General features: G+C 45.0%; 1 protein-coding gene across 1 annotated transcript in view; it reads left to right on the top strand.

Moving 5' to 3' along the window:
• Positions 1-24,830, top strand: part of stag3 (STAG3 cohesin complex component) — a gene marked incomplete at both ends in the record, with an annotated part of 71,462 nt that overhangs the window by 43,585 nt on the left and 3,047 nt on the right. The window contains 8 exons of the mRNA XM_084332006.1: positions 602-682; positions 1,489-1,581; positions 5,564-5,732; positions 7,698-7,831; positions 15,434-15,535; positions 17,422-17,555; positions 18,475-18,612; positions 19,941-20,224. Coding sequence (XP_084188132.1) covers positions 602-682; positions 1,489-1,581; positions 5,564-5,732; positions 7,698-7,831; positions 15,434-15,535; positions 17,422-17,555; positions 18,475-18,612; positions 19,941-20,224 — 1,135 coding nt within the window. The remainder of the gene's footprint in view (positions 1-601; positions 683-1,488; positions 1,582-5,563; positions 5,733-7,697; positions 7,832-15,433; positions 15,536-17,421; positions 17,556-18,474; positions 18,613-19,940; positions 20,225-24,830) is intronic.

Genomic DNA, 24,830 nt, shown 5'->3' with positions numbered 1-24,830 from the left:
ACCAACTCCGAAACAATGCCTAACCTTAACCTTAACCTTAACCATGCCTAACCTTAACCGGCGAAAGAATACACGTAAAAAAAAAAAATTTATGGGATTCGAACTTGTCAACAACGGACCGCAGGACCGCTGCGCTGCCAGGTGAGCTGAGCTTCGAATGAAAATCATGGCGGATTAGGGCGGTTACATAATGCCGCAAGCTCTGCCGCTCCGCTCTGCGGTTGCCGCGCCTGCCGCGGGGCGTGTCGCAGCCAATCAGGGAAAACACGGAAGCAACGGCAGCACTGCTCCGCTGTTAATAAGCAATAGGCCTCCAGACCCCAGTTTGTGTCATACACACACACACACACACACACACACACATGCACTCAACCCTCCAGACCCCAGTCTGTGACACACACACACATGCACTCAGCCCTCCAGACCCCAGTCTGTGACACACACACACATGCACTCAGCCCTCCAGACCCCAGTCTGTGACACACACACACACACACACACACACACACACACACACACACACACACACACACATGCACTCAGCCCTCCAGACCCCAGTAGCAACAAACAAGCAGACTGACTCCCCTTCATGTGTTTTCAGCTGATGGTTCCTGCCCTGAAATGTGCCTCCTTCCACCTGCTCTGGAGCAAAGTGACGGCGACCAGCTCCTCTCCGAGCGAGGTGTGCGTCTCTCTCGACACGACACTGCCAGCCGGCTCGTGTTACTCACACACACACCCAGAGCATTTCTGTTACACACAAGGGAGGTGGCAGCCTGAGCCCACCTTGTTCACAGACCTCAGGAGCCCGCCTCTCAGCACGGCAGAGCCAACCTACGTGATTAATGCTCTTGAGGTGGCCATCTTGCAGTGGGGCCATGTCCGTCTCACATTGCTCTGTGGCTATACCCACCTGTCCAATTTACCAAGCCACCAGCTGTGTGGACAGCAGGCAATTAACACGGCAATCTGTTTGAGTGCATCCAAGCCCACAGACACTCTCCCTCATTCTCTCTCTCTCTCTCTCTCTCTCTCTCTCTCTCTCTCTCTCTCTCTCTCTCTCTCTCTCTCTCTCTCTCTCTCTCTCTCTCTCTCTCATTCTCTCTCTCCGTCCCTCCATCCCCCCCTCTCTCCCTCATTCTCTCCCTTATTCTCTCTCTCCCTCATTCTCTCTCTCTCTACCTCATTCTCTCTCTCCATCCCTCCCTCTCTCTACCTACATGCATAAGGATTTGTGATTACTCAAGCAGACATTTGTGTGTTTACCTAAACCAGAACTAACCAAACAAATAAATATCCCCTCCCTTGATCCGATGTTTGGTCCATGCCATCTCAGTCTGTTCTCAAATGTCAGCACTCTCAATCTGATCTGACTGATGGCATGTCACCTCATCACACACACACACACACACACACACACACACACACACACATCTAACCACCTTCACACTAACATGAAAATTCTCATATTTCTCTCCCCCCTCCCAGATGAACCTGACGTGTATGAAGGAGGACATGCTTGCTTTCTGCAGTGTGTGTAAGAGCTGTCTGTCTCTGGGCCAGGCTGAGATCAGAAACCAGGTCAGCCCTCTGGCTCCACCCACAGTTTGCTCCATATGTGGGGCTTTTCACACATAAGCCTCTTTCGCACATGAACCCTGGACACTGCCCAGAGAATCGGACGCAGGCGTTGCCTGGAGTTGTCCTTTCGCACATGTAGCACATGCGATGCTTCGTGGCAGACGCGTTCGCACATATGGTTTAGGAGAGGGGTGGCACTAGAGCGAGGGGATGACGCAGAAAGGGACCTCCTCTACCTGTGTACAGAAGATCATAATTTAACCTCTTAACTGGCGCCCAGAAAAGTGGCCATTTTAAAACTTGAACTTGAGGACTGCATACTTTTTTTGAAAAGCGTATCTTTATACTTATAGCACATGCATAAGCCTGGTCTCTTTTGAAAGATAACATTCTGAAGTTTCTGATACAGTGAAGAAAGATCACTTTTAGTGCTGAAATAGAGTAACATAGGTCTGAACTTGAGTTGTAGAAAAACTTGTTACTCACGTTTTTCTTTAGTAGTTGCAATATCCAAATATAGTATTTCCAGTACATGTAGTAAATTTCATAGGAATCCATTCAGAAATGAGTGATTTTGGTAAACTGTGGAGAGAAAAAAAAAGCTCTCCAGTAAACGATTTCCTCATTGACTTCATTCTGCGTTTTGTTTCTCTTCCTGTTTTCGCTCGTGACTTTTCACCTAGATCCCTAATTCGCAGATCCCCACATGGGGTATCTTTGGAAAGCCACACTCATTGGCTACAACCCTGTCCAATACTTTTTGAGATCGCCAAATGATTGACGGAGCTAGAGCTAATAAAGATTAAAATAAAAAAGCTCTGCCGTGTACTTTGGCGCACGCCTCACATATCGGCATGTAACTCGAGAACCGCTGAACGGGTTTTGTCGCCTGAAAGGGCAATCGACAGGCAACAAATAGGGCTTTAATTCTATATATATATTGTATTAAAGAAAATGCAGACCCGAGCCGCTAGAGGTCGGCAAAGTGGCGCGTCGCGCCGGTGGGCTAATCGTCCTCAAGAGGTCCCGGGCCGGTTCGGTGCCAGTTAAGAGTTTAAAATGATGCATGTAACTTTCATTGTAACTTTACATCGTTGCAAATGAGGTCAACCTCAACTTATTTCGAGTAAAAATTAGAGTATTGATAAGCTCCGACGTTATCGGTTTTGCTATCGGTACTCAAGAAATTATGGATTTTTTTTCCCAGAGGAATTTAAACGTTGTGAACTAATCTTGTTGGCCGTTTTCTATATCTCCTCCCTCGGTCTCTCTCCGTCTGCACGAGGAGCGGGGCTGTTAGTTACCCACACTCAGCTCACACTCACACATGCACATACGGGTACTTGAGGTGCTGTCCGTGCTGAAGCAGGCAGCAGCACACAGGCAGTCACATAGCGGAGAGAACGAAATGTTAAAAAAAAATATGCATGGTGCAACCTGTGTAACATGCTATCTTAACACTTTCGCGGCCACTGGGGCCCGTCTAATATTTAAGCATTACATCACGCGCAGGAGTGGTTTGTGAACAATAAACCATGCCTAGGGGTGGTCGTTAGACCCCCCTAGGCATGGTTTATTGTTCACAAATCACGACTGCAAGTGGTGTAAAGTTTTTATACAACTGCCAGATTCATCCAAACTTATTTCTATACAATAAACACACATTAATCGAAGATTTATTGAAAAAACCATCCGCCAGAAAAAGTAGTTCCCACAACTACAAAAAAGACAAGTTGCCTCCATGTGGAAGCAGCTTGAAGTGCATCCAACCAAACTAACACATCCAACTGTGTATTATTGGAATGATTGAGAGAAGTTGCCTCATGTGGAAGCAGCTTGAAGTGCATCCAACCAACTAACACATCCAACTGTGTATTATTGGAATGATTGATTGAAAATTTTATTACCAGATGCAGAATGGGTACAATACAGTACGGCTCAATACACACAATTGTTAAGGGAATGGAGACCTACTTTCCATAGAACTTCATTCTTAGATGCTTCTATATAAAGTAGGTAAAACAAATTAAAACGTTTTCTTTGCCCTATAGGAAAAAAACGTTTTCTTCGCCCTATTCTTTTATTTATTTTTTTAAACCTACTGTAGAGGGCCTAAACTTAACCAGTTGGAAACCAAGCGTACAGTAATAAAATTAGCAATCAATCAATCAATCAATCAACTCAATAGGCCATGCTCACTTAGAACAGCGCAGCACCCAGCTCTCTCAGTCTGACTATCCCCCGCGTTGCAGGCAGAGTGTGTGTGTGTGTGTGTGCGTGTGTGTGCGTGTGTGTGTGCGTGCGTGCGTGTGTGTGTGTGTGTGTGTGTGGGGGGGGAGGGGGGTGTGTGGCGGTGGGTGGAGACTAGAGCGAGCGCTGACAGTCGAACGGAAAAAGAAATTGAAAAAAAATTGTAAATTAATCAATCAATCAAACCGCGATTTTTCTTTTGTTACAGAATGATTCAAGACCCATCAATTACATCATCCAACATTGTTTAAACGACTAAGACATTCGCTGTGACAGAATCGCTTGATATTTAGTCGTTTAGTATCAACATATCCATTTGTAAAGATTATTGTCCACCTTCTTGTGATCCGGCGGAGTGATGTGATGTGGGTCGGTTGTGGGCGGGTCCTGGACCAGCAGCGTGGAATTGTTGCCAATAAAGACGTGTAAAATGACTGTTTCAGCCAATCAGAATCGAGAAATTTGCATGCCGTTGTATAAAATGATTGAGGGCCAGCTTTTGTAAACAAACGTGTGGCTTTTTGTACAGCTAAATCTATACTTTATAGTATTGCTATCTGTCCATTCTCATTGCCAATTGAGTGCATAAACCGTCCCTTCAAAATGGCTTAAAGAAAAAAAAATGCATCAATAGGTTCTCATTTTATAGCGCAGTGAATATAAGCTTTATAGCGGATTTGGACTAGTATATTTTCTGGAAGGCTAGTTATAGAGCTAATAGCTACTAAAGTTATATCCAATGGCATTTCCGTTTTACAGATGCTACAGAAATAACTCAAACTGCATATGATCCGGACGATCCCAAAGCATGTATGCATGAAAGGGGGGGGGGCGGGGGTATCGATAAAATCCTAACGATCCCTAGTTAAAATAAAGGTTTGAAATGAACTGAAATAAGGGTAAATGGTATTCCATACAGAGTGAAATAAGCAACCAGTGGCGTTCCCTACAGTGCAATGAAATGGATTTCACACTTTCACGCTGTGAAACTATAGAATTTATTTACAGTCAATCCAAAAAAAAATTATTACTCAAACTCATAACATTTTATCAATGACTAAAGTTAATTCATGTAAACGTTTTGGGATGACAAGCAAACAGTGTTTCATATTTCTCATCCTCAGTCAGACAACGGCACAAACTGCATATCATCTTGATATTTTAAAAAAAATCTCCAGTTTCAAAGCATTATTGAGCAAAAGTTTACTTATTTAACAAATATCTTTCATACAGGCTACAACACTGAGAAGCACACATTTAATATGAATGTATGACTGTATACAGTCTCCGAGGTGTCCACTTTTTGGACCATATTTGGCGCACCTCACCTCAAACTCTCAAATCTTGATGAGACTTGTGTGTCCATGGTCAGGAATGAAGTCAAGTAACCAGCACTGGAATGGAGTGAAGCAGTGACGGCTGGCTGCTACGCCAGTGAGGCCAACTAAAGCAAAGGCTTCACTCAATTATCAATTTCCAAGGGGATCAATAAAGGAATATCTTATCTTATCATATTATCAAAGTAGCCAATAGACTAAAGATGCACATGAACAACATGTATTAAAAGAAATAAGACATTCATGAGCCACACGTTACATCTCTTGAGAGCCAGGAGTGGGGGGGGGGACACAAGAAAACTTGAAATTGACTTATTTGTATCCTTTGTGTTTTTTAAGTGTTTTTCTGGTATTCTACGTTTGCATTTACATTTTCGATTTTCCTTTTCCTCCAGGCGTTTGAGTTGCTGTGTGACTTGCTGATAGTGTATAGCGTGGACTCGTTCCGTTCCCAGCCTGACCTGCGTGTGTTGGCCCACCCTCCCTCTGCCTCCCTGCGCTCCGAGATGGCCTCCTTCCTCATGGACTACATCTTCACGGACCCCGAGGACGAAGATCCCGCTGGTACCTCAGCACCTTTCAGCCCAGGGTCGTGTTCAACCCAGGGTCATGTTCGCACCGAGCCGTTCAGCCCAGGGTCGTGTTCGCACCGAGCCGTTCAGCCCAGGGTCGTGTTCAGCCCCAGGGTCGTGTTCAGCCCAGGGTCGTGTTCAGCCCAGGGTCGTGTTCAACCCAGGGTCATGTTCGCACCGAGCCGTTCAGCCCAGGGTCGTGTTCAGCCCAGGGTCGTGTTCAACCCAGGGTCGTGTTCAGCCCAGGGTCGTGTTCAGCCCAGGGTCGTGTTCGCACCGAGCCGCTCCGCGCAGGCCTTTCAGTTCGGCAGAGTCCCAGAGACAGATCTTGGAGCCATCTGAAAGATCAGAGCGAGTAGTACGATAGACAGCACAGTAAAATCATTGTTTGTTTGTCTAGGATTTTGTGGCTTGTGTGCGGAGCATAGAATTAGATAGAAGGTACGGAGTTAGACACACCACTAGACGAAGACAAGGAATCTTGTGCTTTCCTGATTAAACATTATTACACGCAGGGAGGCGCTTTGCTGGAAAATGAGAACCGCCTTCATAAAATCCATTTGCCTCGCGCCTTGGAGCAGTTCCACAGTAGATCCGTGGAGAGAAAATATCCATTGTAGTTGATGAAACCACTGATTACCGAGACCTCAGCGCGCTCAACATTGTGACAGGACGTTTGATCCTTGACTGACTGTTCGCATGCTGGCGCTAGAAAATAGTTATCGTAGCCACTAGCCACGCATCTACTGTGCTGAACTCTGACCTGACAGGGTCACAGAGAGGGCCAGATGCAAAGTCCGAAATACAGTCATTTAGTAATTTAGGGCTGCCTTGTGGCAACGGAACACATCATTAAGCATAATGTGACATTTATGTTCATATTTGGTCATTTAGCTGATGCTTTTATATGTACAACAAAACTAGCAAAACCCCTACATCAGTAGTCTGCTATATAATAATTATTTGGGGGCAGGGAACAAAATTAACACCCGCCAAAGATTTCCTCTTTGGCTGGTAAATTACGGAGGCTACTCAGCCACTCTGGCGTGTAAAGAAATTGGGAGCCATATGAGCATGTGAGAGTATTATAGTAATAATAACACATGGCGATATACTAAAAAGCTATTTATCATTTTTGGCTGGTAAAAAATCTGCCTGGCTGGTAGGCAAAAAAAAATTATTTTGTTCCCTGTTTGGGGGCAAAAAAATTTAAAAATACATGACATTTTTATCCCAAAAAGAAATTACCGGGAAAAAATACTTTTATTTGGGGGGAAATAAAACAGATTTTGTAGGTTCATAGGTCCCTAGAAATGTCGTACAAGGAGTGCAATGCAAACCCAGCTCTCTGTGGCATTTATGCAGCCTCTCCCTACTAATTCAGATTAGCAGCAAATTTGTATGTTTTGCATCTCTTATTTCCCCGCCAAAAACATACTGAACCGTGACTTCAAAACTGGTACGTACTGAACTGTGACTTTTGTGTACAGTCCCCTTAAACCCCTAATTCAACCCATAGGTGACATACTGTGACTTGTGTGTACAGTCCTCTTACACTTCTTGTAAAATTGGTAGAATATCCCTTTACTTTCTCCTGGTCTCACATTGACTATCGCCCCAATCTTCTCTCCTCTCCTTGTCCCTCCTCGGCCCCCTCTCGCTGTCTGTCTCTCTCTATCTCTGTATCTATCTCTGTCTCTCTGTATCTGTGTCTGTCACTCTGTATCTGAATCTCTGTCTCTCTGTATCTGTCTGTCTATCTCTATGTCTATCTGTATCTCTGTATCTGTGTCTGTCTCTATGTCTTTCTGTATCTCTCTCTGCGTCTGTCTCTATGTCTGTGTCTGTCTCTCTGTATCTGTGTGTCTCTATGTATCTGTGTCTGTCTCTCTCTATGTCTCTCTGTGTCTGTCTCTCTCTATGTCTGTCTCTGTCTCTCTCTGTGTCTGTGTCTCAGATGAGGATCAGGAGGAGGCGAAGATAACTAGTCTCTGTCAGAGGCGCTCCCAGCTGGCTGGCTACTGTAAGCTGATCCTCTATGGCGTGTTGGATCTCAATGCTGCTACTGATGTCTTCAAACACTACAGCAAGGTAGAGAGGGATGATGGAGGAGGAGGGTGTGATGAAGAAGAGGCCTCTTGTCAACAGCACTACAGGGCAACAGTGTTTGATATACTGTATATCTATGAACACAATGGATATATACACTATTATAGGGCTGTCAATCATCATGACTTGCTGCTTGTGTTAATCGTGTTAACACATATAAAGAAATATAGAACAAAAGGCGTCTGTCTGTAGGTGCTGCAATCATGCAAGAAATGCATGAAAAATGGTTATGGAAAGCAGGGGTGTAAAGTACTTGAGTAATTGTACTTTGTTACAATACTTAAGTACTGTTTTGGGGGATTTGTACTTTACTCTAGTATTATTAGGTTTGTATACTTTTACTCAATTACATTTCAGAGAAAAAAACATACTTTTTACTCCTTACATTTAAAATGCAGACATATAAAATAAAAACTACAAATCTCACAGGTCCAACCATTTTAATTAGTATATTTGTTTCTCTGGCCGAACTAACGTTAACGTTATTAATCCTGTGGCCTCACTTTATTTAAAAACAGCCAATCAAATCCCCATCAATGGAAAATTAACTCGCCCATACCCATGCTGATTGGTCCTTGTGCAAGACTAGAAAGTGCGGATCTTTGATTAAACACCAGCTATCAGAAGAATAGACAGTCAGAAAAAAAGTTACTTTTACTTTTTAGTACTTGAGTAAAAGTCTAAAATGTTCTACTCTTGACTTTTACTTGAGTACGTTTTTGAGGCTGTACCCATACTTTCACTTAAGTATAATCACTGGTTACTTTTTACACCCCTGCGTATCGGTCACAGGAGTCTATAATAACGTGAATACAATATCTTTGTTGGCAGACGGCTTCTTCTTACATTCTGTTAACATTACTGTTACCAAGCGTAATTATCAAGCATAGCGTAGCTCACTCTGTGTATCGCTACTACTTAGTACTTGTTTCTCTGCTTGGAAAGACTGTTCATCACTGCATCGTTTATAATAATAATAATAATAATAATAATAATAATAATAATAATAATAATAATAATAATAATAATAATAATAATAATAATAATAATTCATTTTATTTAGTAGTTAGATGGTTAGTTAACAGATAGTTAGCTTAGTTAATCATTGCAGTGGAGCCTGACAGCTGATTGTGCTAACAACAATTTGCGGCGAATGCAACAATAACGACGGGTGGAATGGCTTGCCCTCGCACTGACTAAACCTGATGTCAACCAACAAACAAGATTCAAGGGTACTACGACTATGCTTGCACCTCATGGTACCAAAGCACCTCAAAGGCACTAAAAACAAGATTACAAACATCACAAAACAAACTGGTCAGACTAATGCTTGACCTTACTCCTAAAACCCACCTCACCCTGCCCATATTGACAACCTACAGCAACTTGCAATGGGCCTGGTCTACAAGATACACTACACCACTAAGATACCCATGTACATGTCGAAATACTTCCCAAAGGTCAGTGAATACCACGACCACAACACCAGAGGGAGTTCGACAAATCATGTTCAACCCAGATTCGACTCAAACAAGGGACTAAACACGTTTCGCAATTATGCCACAACAATGTGGAACGCCCTACCCACAGCTGTAAAATAATGTGAATCCCTACCCACCTTCAAAACTGCTCTCAAAGAGCACCTACAGGAGGCTGCAATTCGAAACTGGCCCCGGTAAATGTCCAAATACCCCCACCCAACCCCCTCCACTGTACAGTTTCCGCCCCCTCAAATGTATATATTCTCTTTTATAAACTCTGTCTCTTAACTCTTTGACGACCACAAGCTTTTCCCATCTGCACTGACTAGCGCCAGCTTTTCTTGACCATTTTCACGATATTTCACGATCTTTGCGGAGCTATTGTATATTCTATATTATAGCTATGGAGACAATAGTATGGCTCATTTGACAGACTATTTCTAGTCCAATATGTAAAAAAGAGTTTGTTTTTTATCCACTTTTTCTCCTTTTTCAATTTTTCTCCCATCCCAATTTCAATGTGTCAATTCTCCCCTCCCCTGTCTTGAACGTTGCTCGCATATGCCCCCCACTGGCCGGTTGTAGGGAGGATAGAAGCCTTGCATCACGTGTCCCCTCTGATACACGAGGAGGCAGCCTGTCACATCTTTTCACCTGCCAGCGCGGACTCTCATTGGCGAGGTGAAACGTGTGGGAGGCTCACACTACCCCCGCCATTTCCTGTCTCTGCTGTGCAGGCGTCCCCCAACCGACCTGTAGGAGTCGCTGTCCACAACGTCCAGATTACCACCCATCGACTTCCACCCGCTAACTGCCAATTGAGTTGTTTCACTCACGTTGAGGTCTCTCGTAACCGCTGTCTTCCCCTCTTACATAAAGAGCAGAATTGACGCGGTTTTTATTCCCAGGCTCGTCGTATAAGAGCCTGTGTCTGTGTCTCTAGTACCGGCTTCCTGCTGCTCGTCCCAGACAGCGGGGAGAAACATTGTGTGGCTCAACATTGGCAGGGAGGTTTCACGCCCATTAGGTGGGCCACCGGGAGCGGTGCGTTTGCGTACTGACCGGCTTGGTGGCACCCCCTGTGATTTTTTGGATCGACACGCGTACCTACCCCCCTCTTAGGACTGGGGGCGGCGGCGTGACAGGGCACGGGACTTGTCCTGGTCGCACCGGACCTGATCAGTTTAACCCGTTGTCCGCCGTGGGCGCAGACAAGTTCTGGTACCCCGAAGGACCCTGAGCTTTTCTGGGGGGGGAAATGCCAGGGCGGGCCGGGGGTTGATGTCATGAATGTGTGTGTGTCATATAGATGCCACTACAAGTTGCCCTTAACAGTGGTGTGCATTGGTCCATACTATGTTGTACCTTTTTGCAAAATGTTAGGTGGGTTGGTTCTTCTCCATTCGTTTCACCCCTCCCTCCCTGCTAAACCGGGGATGGGAGGGGCCTGTCGGGAAGGCTGCTTCTGTCAACTCCTCTATGCATCCCTGTGTAGGTCCCGGTCCTCCAGGCCCAGGTCGGGCTTTTCCCTCGTTGACCTGTTGGCCTGGGTTAACCCTTTCTAAACCTGAAACGCCTTGAACTGCATTGTATAGCCTGTGTATACTAGGGATGTGCATCTCCATCACTGAGGCCGATGCGATGCGCATCTCGATACGGTGCCAACGATACGATACATTAACGATACATTTGAAGCACCAGGCGATGCGATACGATTCACCCCTGTTGAGATACGATTCGATACGATTTGATTCAACATAATGCGATTTGGGGCGATACGATGCAATTCAACACGATGCAAAATAATGATAACATTTTATGGTATGACAGAGGATTTGGTTGTATTCCTTATATGCAGCTTATATTATTATTAAAAATAAAATAATCTATTGTAAGACAATTTATATAAAAACTCTTGGGTGCCTAAGACTTTTGCACAGTACTGTGTTTTCTAACCACTTTAGCTAAAAACACACACACACAATGTATACACACTACTGTGAGACAATAATAATCACACACAAAGGGATAATGGCTTATAGCGGACTTAATGATTTTATAATATTTCAGATAATGAAATTAAATGTTTATCAGCAACTATCCAGTTAGTATTTATATTGTAACGTTTGGCCACTTTAAATCATTGAGAGAGAGAGCGAGAGCGAGTTTGAGCGTTCTGATGCTCCGTAGCTAACCACACCATGATGGCATTTTGTCAACAACACAGTTTGAACCTGGAGGAAGCGATATAAAGAAACGAATTGCCAATAAATGTGAAGTTATCTTTGAACCTGTTGTCAAGCGTCGTCAATATACCCCCCCGCCATTTCCTCACTAATGGAACTGGTGTTGCAGAGTCACGTTAGTTAGTTAGATAGTTTAGGGTTAGCTGAACGGCTAACAGTGGCTAACGTTAGCCAGCGGCTACTAACGTTAGCCAGTTGGTCACTTCAATTCATGTCTCCTCGACTTCCCTGTTTGTTGATAACTGTGACGCGGCTCTCGCCTTCTATAGCAAAGATAGTATCTGCTGTGTGCAGTGCACTGCTGACAGAAGTGGATGAGAGGAAATGATATGAATGAATCGGTTTTGACCGATGCAAAGACGCTACAACAAGATGCATCACAAGTTCAACCTGAATTCTAGCCGATGCGCACTTATTCCACCGGTGCACTCGCATCTTGAAAGTGTATGCCGGTGCACCGATGCGAATCGGTGAATCTTAACATCACTAGTGTATACGCGCAGTTATGTTTCCGGGGTTTTCTTAATGGGTTGAGGGAGCAACCATTTTCTGTTAATAAACATAGGGGGATGGTTGCCTTCCCGGTGTGTCGGTAGCAGAGTCGACTCCGGTTGAGCCCGGGTTTGACCCCTGCTGCCCGAGAGTATGCCCCTGCATGTTTCGTGACGTCTGCCAATTGTGTCAAACTCTTTCTCTGATACCTCGACCCCGCGGGATTAATAAATTGGCAGGGTCAGGGTTCATAGTGGAATCTGTTCGCTGGTGGAGTTGGCTAACCCCGACTCCGCGAGGTTTGTGACCCCATGAGATTGTGACATGGTGCACGGCATACCGAACACCCTTTCCGCCGGGATCCTGTTCTTACTGTAAGCCCCTTATGGCGCCTGTCTAGTCCGCAGTGCTCCGGGCGCAGGTCGAGTTCTGCTCTTGTTAGGACCTGTCGGCCTGGATTGAGGGATCAACCTCCTTGGAGGGTTGTCTCCCCGGTGCGCCAGCTGGCCCCACAACATTGTGGGGGGGAAGCCTCCTTGGAGTGTTTCGGAGCGGCGTGCCAGGTGGGGAAGGGCCTTCACCTATTGTAGGCCCTGTCCGATACGCTGGCGATGTGAGGGGGTGGTGTCACCAGTGACCGTCTGGTGGGGTCTCGATGCCGCGGCCTCATTGACCTCGCCAGGCCCCTTTTCGGGGGGTCCTGGCCCCCGGGATGTGGCCTGGGGCTGGGGCCTCCTCTGCGCCCCGCTGCTACGGCCTTGCCATGGGGTTGGGGCCCCGCAATGTTGGGGGCTGTGACGTGGGTTTTTTGCTTCACGTCCGTTCCCTGGTGGCGTGCGGGATGCGCGACCGAGTAGTCGCAGGCCTATTGCTCTATTCTAAACAAGGGTAAGTCCTGCGGTCTGCTCACCCTGTGCGTAGGGTTGGGCACCGAAAACCGATTCTAATTAGGAACCGGTTCCTAACTTCCGGTTCTTTGTTAATTAATACCCTAGTTACAGTACAGCAACCAAATTCAACTGTATCAAGTCAACTGAAAATGTGAATAGTATGACATTTTTTTAATAATTTCACACACAAAAAAATTCTCCTGCGAAATAAGCTGTGACCTGCACCTCAAATAATCGGAATCGAGAATCGTTCAGAACAGGAATCGTTCAAATCCAAACGATGCCCAACCCTACCTGTGCGTTGAGGTACTGTTCCCTCTTTGCACAGTCGGGGTCCGGTCTCCCTCCCGTCCCTCACTGGGGGGGCGGGGGGGCCCGGATCCTCCCCGGTATTCTGATGGTTGTAGGGGACCTCAGCGGGTACATCTGTCGGGCTCTCCGCTCTGCTCCGCTCTTGTGTTCCAATAGAGCAGAGCGTAAAGCCATATGAAATATAATAAAGGTTATCCTATAACCATAGTTATATGAATATGGCGAGCGCTCTGCTCTGACTCACTGAGGACCCCATGTGTCTTCCGTTTCGGCGGTGAAAGACTGGGGAAGGAGCTAGTAGTATGGCCATGACCCCCCTTATATGTGAGCGGATGTGGGCATGGTCAGGCAGGTGTAGGTGCGTGCATGTGGTTGAACGTTTTCATGATAGCATATGATTAAAGGGACAGTTCCAATAGAGCAGAGCACTCGCCATATTCATATAACTAGGGTTATAGGATAACCTTTGTTAGTGTTTGAGCCAGGATGACTTGGGAGGGGTCAAGATGACCCTCTTTAAAAAAATGTGGGGGACACTGAGATATTTGATTCATTTTCTTTGTCCCTTTCCTCTCCCACCTTCCTCTTCCCTGTGAACAGTTCAATCTATACAAATAAAATGTGTTCATTCATTCAAATGGAGTGTTTATTAAAAAAAAAATATAGTTTAGAAAATGTTCTGTTTTTTTTCTTAAGGCGCAATCACATCCCTGATACATAATCTTGTATATTTGACATACAAGATATACAAATATACAGTACTGTTTAAGATAAAAGAGAGTATATACATTTGAGGGGGAAGAAACTACATGGGTGGTGGGGGGGGGGGTTTGGACATTTACATGGGCCAGTTTCGAATAGCAGCCTCCCGTAGGTGCTCTTTGAGAGTGGTTTTGAAGGTGGGTAGGGATTCACATTATTTTACGGCTGTGGGTAGGGTCGTTCCACATTGATGTGGCATAATTGCTTTTTCTTTTTTTTTGCTAAATCAACTCTGCCTCTCTTTGTTAATTACAACAAGCAATGCTGTTTGTTATTTAAGATGAGGTCGGACTCTGCACTTTTTGTGTTCATTGTGCTGCTTTTATAAAGCCTTAAATGACGGCTTACAATATTTCATGGAAGCAAAGTGTTTCGTTTGTCTAAGATTTAAAAAGGTTTCAACTTTACAGCACTGACAAAGTTGAACAAGTCCCACAACATAAAAAAAAGTATGTAATTAAAAAAATAATAATAATAATTTATTTCGAAGCTTCGAATTAAAATCGAATCTCGGCCCCGAAGCTTCGAATTCCAAAAAAAAATCGAAGGTCAGCCCTACCAATTAGTCTATCAAACGTAGGTTGTCATTGGTCGTTGCAGGGGGAAAAGAATGTGCCTTGTCTGTCATCATTAGGTCAGTATATGGCTGGAGCGTGTATGAAAACACTCGAGGACTTTTAATTTGAAATGACGGACACAGGAAGTGGCTGGGAGATTATTTTGGATTCCAGCAAGGGTGCCATAGAATGAGCCACTGAGTGGGAGAAAGAAAGGGAGACGTTGACAGGAAGGGATTTTTAGGAGGTGAGAGGACGGAGTGGGCGTCTGGTTTCTTCTCCTGACCCTTTGCAGCTCTGCATTTCTTTTCTAGCTCCTGCTCACATGTTTTCAGTGTCATTACATAAAGCCCATTCTTTCAATAGAGGTCTTCTTTCTTCCAGCCTGGCTGCCTGTAACCATTGGCAACCACTTTCAAAAGAAAATGCCATTACTGGTCCCCTGTGACTTGTTTACAAGATCCGGTAGTAACACCTAATTATATATTTCTTATATCAACACATAGCAACCCTCGTTTTGCACATATTGCAACTATTGTCTCTTCCATTGCCATGTAGAAAACAATGGCTGCTGTTACAGGCAGCCATGTTGGAAGACCGAGAACTACACAGACATTCCATTCCGTGCAAGGCCTCTAATTGTTTTTGCAATATAATGTTGTAACTACTCAAGGAACAACAGCATACATGTGGTGTTCCTACCTAGTATTTACTATGGAAAACCATAGAAAAATCATGACAAATAGAAATTAGAAAATTGACGATTTGGGAAAGTACAAAGTGTGCTTTGGAAAGCGGTGTGAGAGGTTAAGAATGATGATTTCGTTTTTCCTACCGTTTGTAGTTCTACAGAGAATACGGCGACATCATCAAAGAGACTCTGAGCAAGACCAAGCTCATCAGTCCAGTACAGAGCGCCAAGACCGTCTGTCTGAGTCTGCAGCAGGTGGGTCTGTGTTTCACTGTACCGTGTCTTAACACTTTCAGTGCCCACCACGTGATAAGACGTTTTATCAGCCCAATGCCTGAATGCCCACCACGACAATTAGCGTGTTCTTTTTTTATTAGCGATCTGAATTCATATTTCATCAACCGAGTCTCCCGTTGGTATGCAGCCCCTGTAGGAGCTCAGATGTGAAAAATGCACCCTTTTGGAATGGACTCAATGAAAATGGATGGGAAAAGAAAAAGCCGGAATCCACATTTTACTTCTCAGGCATGTAACCCGAGCCGATCGAATTCATTGTAGAGCCTCAGAACAGCGTGGAATACATGTGTACAGTATGTAGCGTTGGATCAATAAAAGCGATCGATTTTTGTAATGGCGATCAGGAATTGGAATGATCTTTTTGGAGAACATCTGATCTGAGGTAAGGAATCTATTTTACATTTACATTTACATTTAGTCATTTAGCTGACGCTTTTATCCAAAGCGACTTACAAGTTCTGTACGACAAGCCATCAGGAAGGGCACAACTCTATCAGCTGAGCAACAATGTTCATTAAAGTGTTGAGTGCTACAGTGTAGGTTAGTTTATTAGGACAAGTGCATGACAGTACGGTTCGTTTTTTTTTTTTTTTTTTTTTTTTTCAGATAATGGTTGAAGAAGTGCGTCTTTAGTCGACGGCGAAAGATTGGACATGTTTCGGCTGTCCTAACTGGGGTGGGTAGTTCATTCCACCATTGTGGGGCAAGGACTGAGAATAGGCGACTTCTCTTTGATGACCCTCCCGGAGCTTGGATAGGAGTAGGTCTGAGGCGGCCAGAAGATGCAGAGCGTAGGCGTCTTGAGGGTGTGTAGTTAGAGACCATTGACCGGAGGTAGGCGGGAGCGGTTGCCTTTGCCACACGGTATGCTAGGTCGAGGGCCTTGCAGCGGATACGTGCAGCAATGGGGAGCCAGTGCAGGTCCCTAAGAAGTGGGGTGACATGGGCCGACTTCGGTAGGTTTGAGATCAGGCGGGCCGCTGCGTTCTGAATGAGTTGAAGAGGCTTAGTGGCAGTGGCCGGGAGGCCAGCGAGCAGTGCGTTGCAGTAGTCGAGGCGGGAGATGACTGTTGACAAGTCTTGGGATAATCAGAGTTGTATTAGCTGAGATCTCAGCATTTGCCCTGTGTGATCGGTCTGTGTGCGCGATCGCTTTGAGGAAATCAGATAATCGATTAATCGATAAATAGGCCGAAAAATGACAACGTTTTTGTGTATTCTAGAATATTCCAGAAAAGGGCGATTATCAGCGGAATATTTATATTTTCCTTGAAAACTAGGGCTTTTCAAAATGCTATAAACGGAAATGAACCGATAAAAAAACAATCCGCTTCGACAATGTTGACTGGAAAATGAGTCATTGATAAGCGACGGGCAGATTAGACACATAGCCATAATTTAAAACGTAGATTAGGCGTTATTAACGCTAACATTGAAGTGGATGGTGGGCATTCAAGCACTAAATCGTGCGCCCCCTGCTGGCACTGAAAGTGTTAATGAGAGATTACTATATTACCAGTGACTGAGAGGGATTTTTTGAATATCCTGTCCTCTGCATGAGCCATGTATGTTGGCAGGTAATTGTGTGTGTCTTTGTCTGTGTGTATCTCTTAGTGGCTTGTGGTAGTGATAACAATAGTGATTTGGAACTTGCAGGCGTATCAAAGAAAATAGCAGGATTCTGTTTAGTTTCTGCTATTATAGGTAGCCACTAGCCAGCCAGTGTGGCAGAAACTATGCTGTCTATGTCCCATGTTGAACCTCTCAAACCTTTTAATCTTATGTATCATTTAGTTGGTGGATTAAAATATAACTTTAAAGTGTGTGTGTGTGTGTGTGTTTAGTTGTTCTCGATGCTGAATCCAGAGGACCACAGTGGGCAGGAGTTTGGGGAACTGAGAGACTTGGCGAAGCGGCTGGCCATGAGCTTTGGCATCGACCTGAACCGGGTCCGCAAACCACTGGTGGCCCTGCACATGTCAGTACCTACGGTTGCCAGTGCTACCACCAGTCAGGGAATTTCAGTGTATTTTACAACTTGTTTATGCACATATTTACTGCATTAGCTGGTGGGTATTACCTACTATATGCATCGTACGAACACTTTTACACAGCAAGGCCAAAGCTAGTGAAAACCAGACTGTTCCCCTGTATTCCTTTAGTTTAGAACCTGTTTGAGCTGAAAAACAACGTTAAAACTAGGAAGACCGTCTCATAGACCAGCAATGTCACTAACTCACTCATTCAGGCAGTCATTCATCCAGTAGTCCCTACTGGCGGCTCACTGGCTCTTCTGTATGTGACCAGTCCAGCTTGACATCACAAACATACTTCTGTGTACCATTCTTGGTTTACTCCTTGGTTTTACTCAGAGCCAAATGCCCAGAGCTAACCATGTCAAGACTGACATTGTGTGACAATTACAATTTAATATGACCTATTATGCTTCTGATTATAGCTGGTTTCATCTCACACATTGTATTGATTAGGGGGCTGACATAATTCATTTCCACCCTTCAGTGACGTGTTGTAACCCCAAACGACATGGTTTCCTGCACATTTTTGTTGCTCAAGTTGACCAGCCTGGACTACTTAATTACAACTTCACTTTATATGTGACGTATTCTAACAGTTCACTATTGCCTATTAAACAAGAGGAGCAGAAATGCCTCTCCTGACCACCGTCCATGGCTGGATGAGCACCAGTCACATTGTGAGTGCTTTTTGGTGACTTCAAAGTGATGGATGTAGACGTGAGAGCTTTGAGGTCGATAGAGAATCTCGTTATTGGTCCTGAGCTTCCTTAGCCAGGTTGACAGTCAACATGAATGAAGTCCCATCTATATTGAATTGTGGTGCGTGTGTGTTTGTGTGTGTGTTTGTGCGTGCACTCTCAGGGATGGGATCCGCTTTGCGCTCAGAGAGACTGAGGTAGCAGGGCTGCAGCCCCCCAACCTGCAGCCCCCCAACCTGCTCTTCCTGGAGATTCTCTGCGAGTTCAGCTTCAAGCTTCTCCGACAGGACCGCACCAAGCTGTGAGACATGCACGCCCACACGTCTACTTATTATAGATCGGTGTCTCGTCTTATGTCATGTACCAGTGTGCACGCGGCACGCGCATTGCGGGGGCAGAAGAGTGAACACGGTTGGATTCAGAACAATGGGGGACAGACTCGAATGTCTTCAAACGTTAGCCATGCTGGTGAACCGATCCGTCCATGCCCATGTTTACTAACCAACAAGTGTCACACGAGAGGTTAGTGACAGGAAATCGGGGGTAGAGAGAAGGGGGGTGACATGCAACAAGGGTCCTAGGCCGGATTCAAATGCAGGACGCTGCAATTACACAGTATGTGGCTGCTTATGGTGAGCCACCAGGACGAGCTCCCGATCCATAAATTTTTTTTTAATTTTTTTATTACAGTTTTAGACGTTGCAGTAGACATTACAGACGTAACAAACATACGCGCATAAATTAAAACAAAACCAAAACAACTGTTCACAGAGCACTTCATATTACAAAATCATTACAATACAGAGGTGAGAGACATAGTCAACCCTTCCACATAAGAAATAAAGGGCTGCCACACCACATCAAACTTTCCACTTGATCCCCGCAATGTGTATTTTATATTTTCCACTTTTAAACAATACATGGATATCACAAATCCACCTGCCAAATCAGGGAGGACGATCGTTTTTCCAGTTCAGAAGAATGAGACACCTTGCTAGAAGGGAGGAGTAAGCAATACAGTTCAATTGTGCTTTTGGTAGATACGAATCCCCAGAGAGAACAACAAAAAGTCCCAGGAAATGACATGGTGCAAGTACCCGACCTGCAAGCTCTGAGTAGAGCTCAAATATGGAGGACCAGAAAGCTGGTAGGCTAGGACATGACCAAAATGTGTGATACAGACTGGCCGGGGCTTGTTTGCATCTGTTACAAGTAGGACTAACCTCAGAGAAAATTCTTCACAGCTTGAGTTTGGACATGTGTAGCCGATGTACAATCTTGAATTGAATAAGCCTGTGTCTCGCACAGATAGATGACCGATCCATACATTTTACTGAACAGTATACTTTGACCATTCGTTTGGGGTTGAGTTAAATCTTTAAAGAATAAAAGAACATTTTTATTTTTGTGATTTAATTTGCCACAATGAATATAGAACTAAAACACTGATGTTTCTTATTATTATTATTATTATTATTATTATTATTATTATTATTATTATTATTATTATTATTATTATTATTATTATTATTATTATTATTATTATTATTATTATTTTTTTTTTTTTTTTTTTTTTTTTTTTGTGTCCTTTGTCCTCATCCCACTGTCTTCTCTGTCCTCCTCTCTCAGGGTTGACATCCTGTTAGGAGAGTTTCTGCCCTCCGATGCTGCCCTCTCCTGGCCACTGGTCAGAATGTACCAGCGCTCCCTACAGGTTGGTTCCACATCCAAGAGCAGAGAGGAGGACGATCGAGGGGCCAAGACCAGAGAGGAGGACGATCGAGGTCCCAAGACCAGAGAGGAGGACGATCGAGGGGCCAAGACCAGAGGGGAGGATGATCGAGGGGACAAGAGCGGTTCCCCGTCCTCACAGGGCACTCCCACAGCTAAGCGCAGGAGGACTGCCACCAAGGGTGAGGCCCACTGCATGTACACACATATACACTCAGGGTGCTTTCTCACTCACCATTCGGGTCCGTTCCCTCCTCGTTCCGTCCTTGGGTGCGAACTTCCCCCCTCCCTCTCCCCCCTCTAGTTTGCGTACACACTCAGGCGGCGGTTACACCTTTCGTTTAATTTTCGTTTCATTGTCAGTTTCGCCGCAACGTGGCAGCCTCGAGTCACACTTTCGTTTTTGTCACCTGGGCACAGTGATGTAGTACACTGCCAAAGCAGTAGGTGGCAGTAGGTGGCGAACATGAAGGCAATTTCAACCAATCAGAACTTGAATGTGCCAATACACTTCCTGGAAGTTCCTGCAAAGAAATGTCAACAAGGCGGGCGCCTATGGGCGCCACCATCTTGCCTATTTACCCAATGCAGCAATTCTTTTTCAGCAAAGCCTAATAAAAGTGCAATAAACAAAACGGATACATTCACTGTGTGTTCTGCCTGTCATTTGTTGATGAAACAAAACTAACATCAACACAAGTGACCACCAAGAGCGGATAGTTTAGTCTAAGAAATGATCGGTAGCTACATTGTTAGCTGCATGCTAACGTCAATGGAGTATGCCATTATAACAGTATAGCATTGTGGCTAGAAGCTAACGTTAGCTCACGCTAGTTAGCCAGCACCAAACTGATGATATCGGGAGCTATCAGTAGTTAGATAACATTAGAGACAACGCTGTGTGTATTAAACAAAGGTGAATAGATGACTGGGCCATTTTGTTTAATGCTTGTTAAGTTGAAAGAGGAGCTCTGAGCTATCAGGGTCTGATAGCTAATGTTAGCCAGCTGCTCATGCAATCGGTAATGCTAGCAGAATGAATGGATGTAAACTTTATTTAACATATTGCATAATGGGTACAATACAATACGGCTCAATACAAACAATTGTTAAGGGAATGCAGACTGTTGGGCGGCTACGTGGCGTAGTGGGCAAGGCGCTCGCCACGAATGCAGAGACGCTGGGCTCGCCTGTTCGAGCCCAGCGCTCCACATTGCTTTCAGTTTAGCTGGTCGTTCATACTAATACACATTGGCCGTATTAGGGGGTGGGAAACTGATGGGTGGGGATCGGGCGTTGTGGACAGCGACTCCTACAGGTCGGTTGGTGCGCCTGCGCAGTAGAATCAGGAAGTGTCGGGGGCAGCGTGAGCCTCCCACGCATTACTCCTCGCCACTGAGAGATCGAGCTGCGCAGGTGAAAAGATACGACTGCTGTTACCTCAAGTACCGGAGGGGACTTGTGCTATGTATGACTTAGTCCACATTGCAGCCGGCTTGTGGGAGGCAAGAAACAGCGTTCGTGACAGGGGAGGGTTGAATTGGATGATACGAAATTGGGATGGGAGAAAATATAGAAAATGGGAGAAAAAGTGGATAAAAAAAAAAGGGAACGCAGACTGTTGTAGCTTGGACTGGGGTCCTTATAACAATAACTTGACAACACATGGTAGCTGCAGCTATTTGGGACACAGGGACACGGAGCTGGGAGCTCTGTCCCAAACACACACACACACCCACACACAAACTCTGTTGTCACCGGAGGGCACGCGATGGTATCTACTGCGCATGGGCGTTTTCGCAACAACGGCTCCGTGCAGACTACACGACTGTTGTCGGCAAGTTTTTTGGCGCTGCTCCAAAACGCAAACACAATTTAGCGTTTCAGCTAGGGCCACAACGTATCCACCAAAAAACGCATTTCTGTGTAAAAGGGACATGAAACGTATTCAAAAACGTATAAAAACGAGCACAAAAACACTGTGTGTAACATGCCCCTCAGTCTTGGTGCGCTCTGGGTTTTGTTTACGGTTTGCGTTTTGAGCGTGTAAGCTTGCCGTAGGCGATGATGTCACGCTCGAAAATGTAAACACAGGAATAGTGTTAACACTTTGGCTGCCTAAGGTTAAATTCATGATATACCATAGATTGCCAGCGCTATTTGTCTATGGAGAAAGTCCCCTTCTTTGCAGGGCTATAACTTTTTAAATTCTATTGCTACATTGCCATTATTAGGGCCCATTCAAAGTCCTATATGTATTGTTCATTGTGTAGCAACGTTAAACTTTTTCATTCACATATTCATAGTAAAGTATGGTCTAATGTATAAGTATGTTTTCATCTCTTTCTGCAGCTTTCTCCAGAACGTGATATATAGCCCCAAATGCATTATATTGATGATGAAATACAGTTTGATGGCAATCAGCGCGATATAAAAAATTCCAACTAGACGTACTTCTAGAAGTTACTACACGTCATCTGATGTTGACCGGATGGGCGAGGGGGCGTTTATAATTCCGTGGGCAGCGTTATACCAATCATCTAATGTGGGTCAAATGTTGATAATAGCAGTTAGTATCGAAGACGGTAACGTTACACGCTCAAACTCACCCCAGTCTCCGCGCGCCGTTGGGCGATCATCGTAGAGTAGAAATTCTATCATTATGGGATGGCGATTTACCCGGTCCATCTCCAGCTTGTATAATGGTATATACGTCCAAATCATGTTGTTTATCGAGTTATTGGCAATCGATCGCTATGTAGCGTGACGAGCCAGAGTCACGGGACATGTACCGAGTGGCCGGAAGCAATACGGACGTCTAGCACAACCTCTATGGCACATCCTGTTTAAGCGATTGCGCCGATCGGCCACCAGGTGGCGCTCCTGAACCGCCAGAGAGCTCAGTGGGTCCTGCTGGTGGATCTCAGGCCAGCGGAGGGGACATATGAATCCGATCGCAGATTTTTGAAATATTGATATAAGGACGACGTAAAGCGTCCTCCGGCAACTTGAGCATGGCCGGGAATGACGTCTAAAGACGGTTCCCGGCACCCAAAGTGTTAACACGGCGTTGGAGACTGGATGCTGATATAAAATAAACAAATAACCAATAAATATGAAGTTATATTTGAACCTCTGTTGTCAAGCCTTGTCAATATAACCCACCCCCCTTTTCTCACAAATGGAACTGGTGTCGGGCAGTCCGCTTGAGCGTTTCCAGGGTTAACGCTAAGCTAACGTGTTTTTATCTGCCCAAAATTCAAGCAAGCATGAAAGCATTACAGTAACGACGTTGTGTGTGTCACGCCCCCCGCTCCCACTAGCGCGCACCCGAGACCACCTATTTCAGCGGTCCAGGTTTGGAGCGAGTCAGGGGGACGGGGGGAGCGTTCTCAGTAGAATGAATTAATGAATGACACACCCTTTTCTGGTGCGATCCGGCGCTGATTCGACCCCGAATGGTGAGTGAGAAAGGGCCCTCACACTTCCAAGGATAAATAAATAAATATTACCACACAAAACATGTCACCGCAAATGTTTTAGCTCTATGACCTACTTGTGAATGGTCTCAGGACGGAATCATCAGAGATGTGTTGTATGAGTAATTTATGAATTTATCTTCTTACAATGAGGTGTGTAGTCCCCACGTTACAACTAGAAGAGAAAAACCAAGCGATGTGCGTTTTTCCTCCCCCTTTTTCATGGCACACACTCACTCTTTCACTCACTCACTCACTAGAACACTAGTTTGATTTGCAAGCATTTTTAGTCAGGCCCCCCTTGGGTAATTGGAAACATTTAGCCCCCCCCCCCCCCCCCTCTTCTCACGCTTTTATTTTGAAGGCAGAATCGCGCCGACCACAGTAGACATGGAAGCCAAGGGAGAGGTGTGTCTCATCATACTGTCTTGCTTTTGTCTTTGTAACGTGAGCGATGTTAGCGTTACCTGGAACGCATTTTCTTTCAGCTCCTGCCGGTGTCAAAAACCTTTCTATTTTTTACCAAGCAATAGTGTTTGTTTACAGCTCTTGTGCGCAGCAGCGCAACACATCGCATTTAAATCCGTAAACATTTTATTCCGCTCTGATTGTTTTGTTGCACTGATAGCCAGACCTCTCTCCACACTGTGTTAGCGCTGCAGTCCACTAGACTGGTAGCAACAACCATCGCACTATATGAGGGAACAAGTCTTTTGTTCTCCCTCCACCCTCCATGTAGTTCACCAGTTTGGGAACCAATGCCTTTAGACCAGGGGTTCTCAAACTTTTTTTATACCACGACCCCATTTTATTTAGGGTATTACTTTGGCGACCCCACACTTAACATATCCACCGCCGGAAACGGCTTACGACGTGTTTCAAGTTTATGCGAATTCTGCCATTCCACGGCGTACAACGTTATTGAGATCATATTTCATTTTTTCACCATGTTATTCATAATTCCCTCACGGAGCCTGGTCTGATGCAGTGGGAGCCTGCACAACTCTGCAACGCTTCAATACTGCCGCCTGGTGGATGATCGGCGAGTTGCAACCGGAAATGGATCTCTTGTGATCTCGGTGCACCGGGGAAATGCGTCCGGCACTCACATATTGTTGCGGGACTGTAGACACACATCGTGTATATGGATCGCTGCCATAACTCAATAATCGAGATGATTTGGGCGTTTATTATTATTATACAAACCGGAAATGGATCGAGTCGATCGCCGTCAAATAAGTGGGATCTTTTTACTCCAGTCTCATCGGCGAACGGTAAGAGGACGCTGACGTCATTTTCAGCGCATTTG

The sequence above is a fragment of the Notolepis coatsorum genome, assembly GCF_963971535.1.
Source record: "Notolepis coatsorum genome assembly, chromosome: 16".
NCBI classification, from domain to species: domain Eukaryota; kingdom Metazoa; phylum Chordata; class Actinopteri; order Aulopiformes; family Paralepididae; genus Notolepis; species Notolepis coatsorum.
This window is presented reverse-complemented; position numbering and strand designations above follow the sequence as displayed.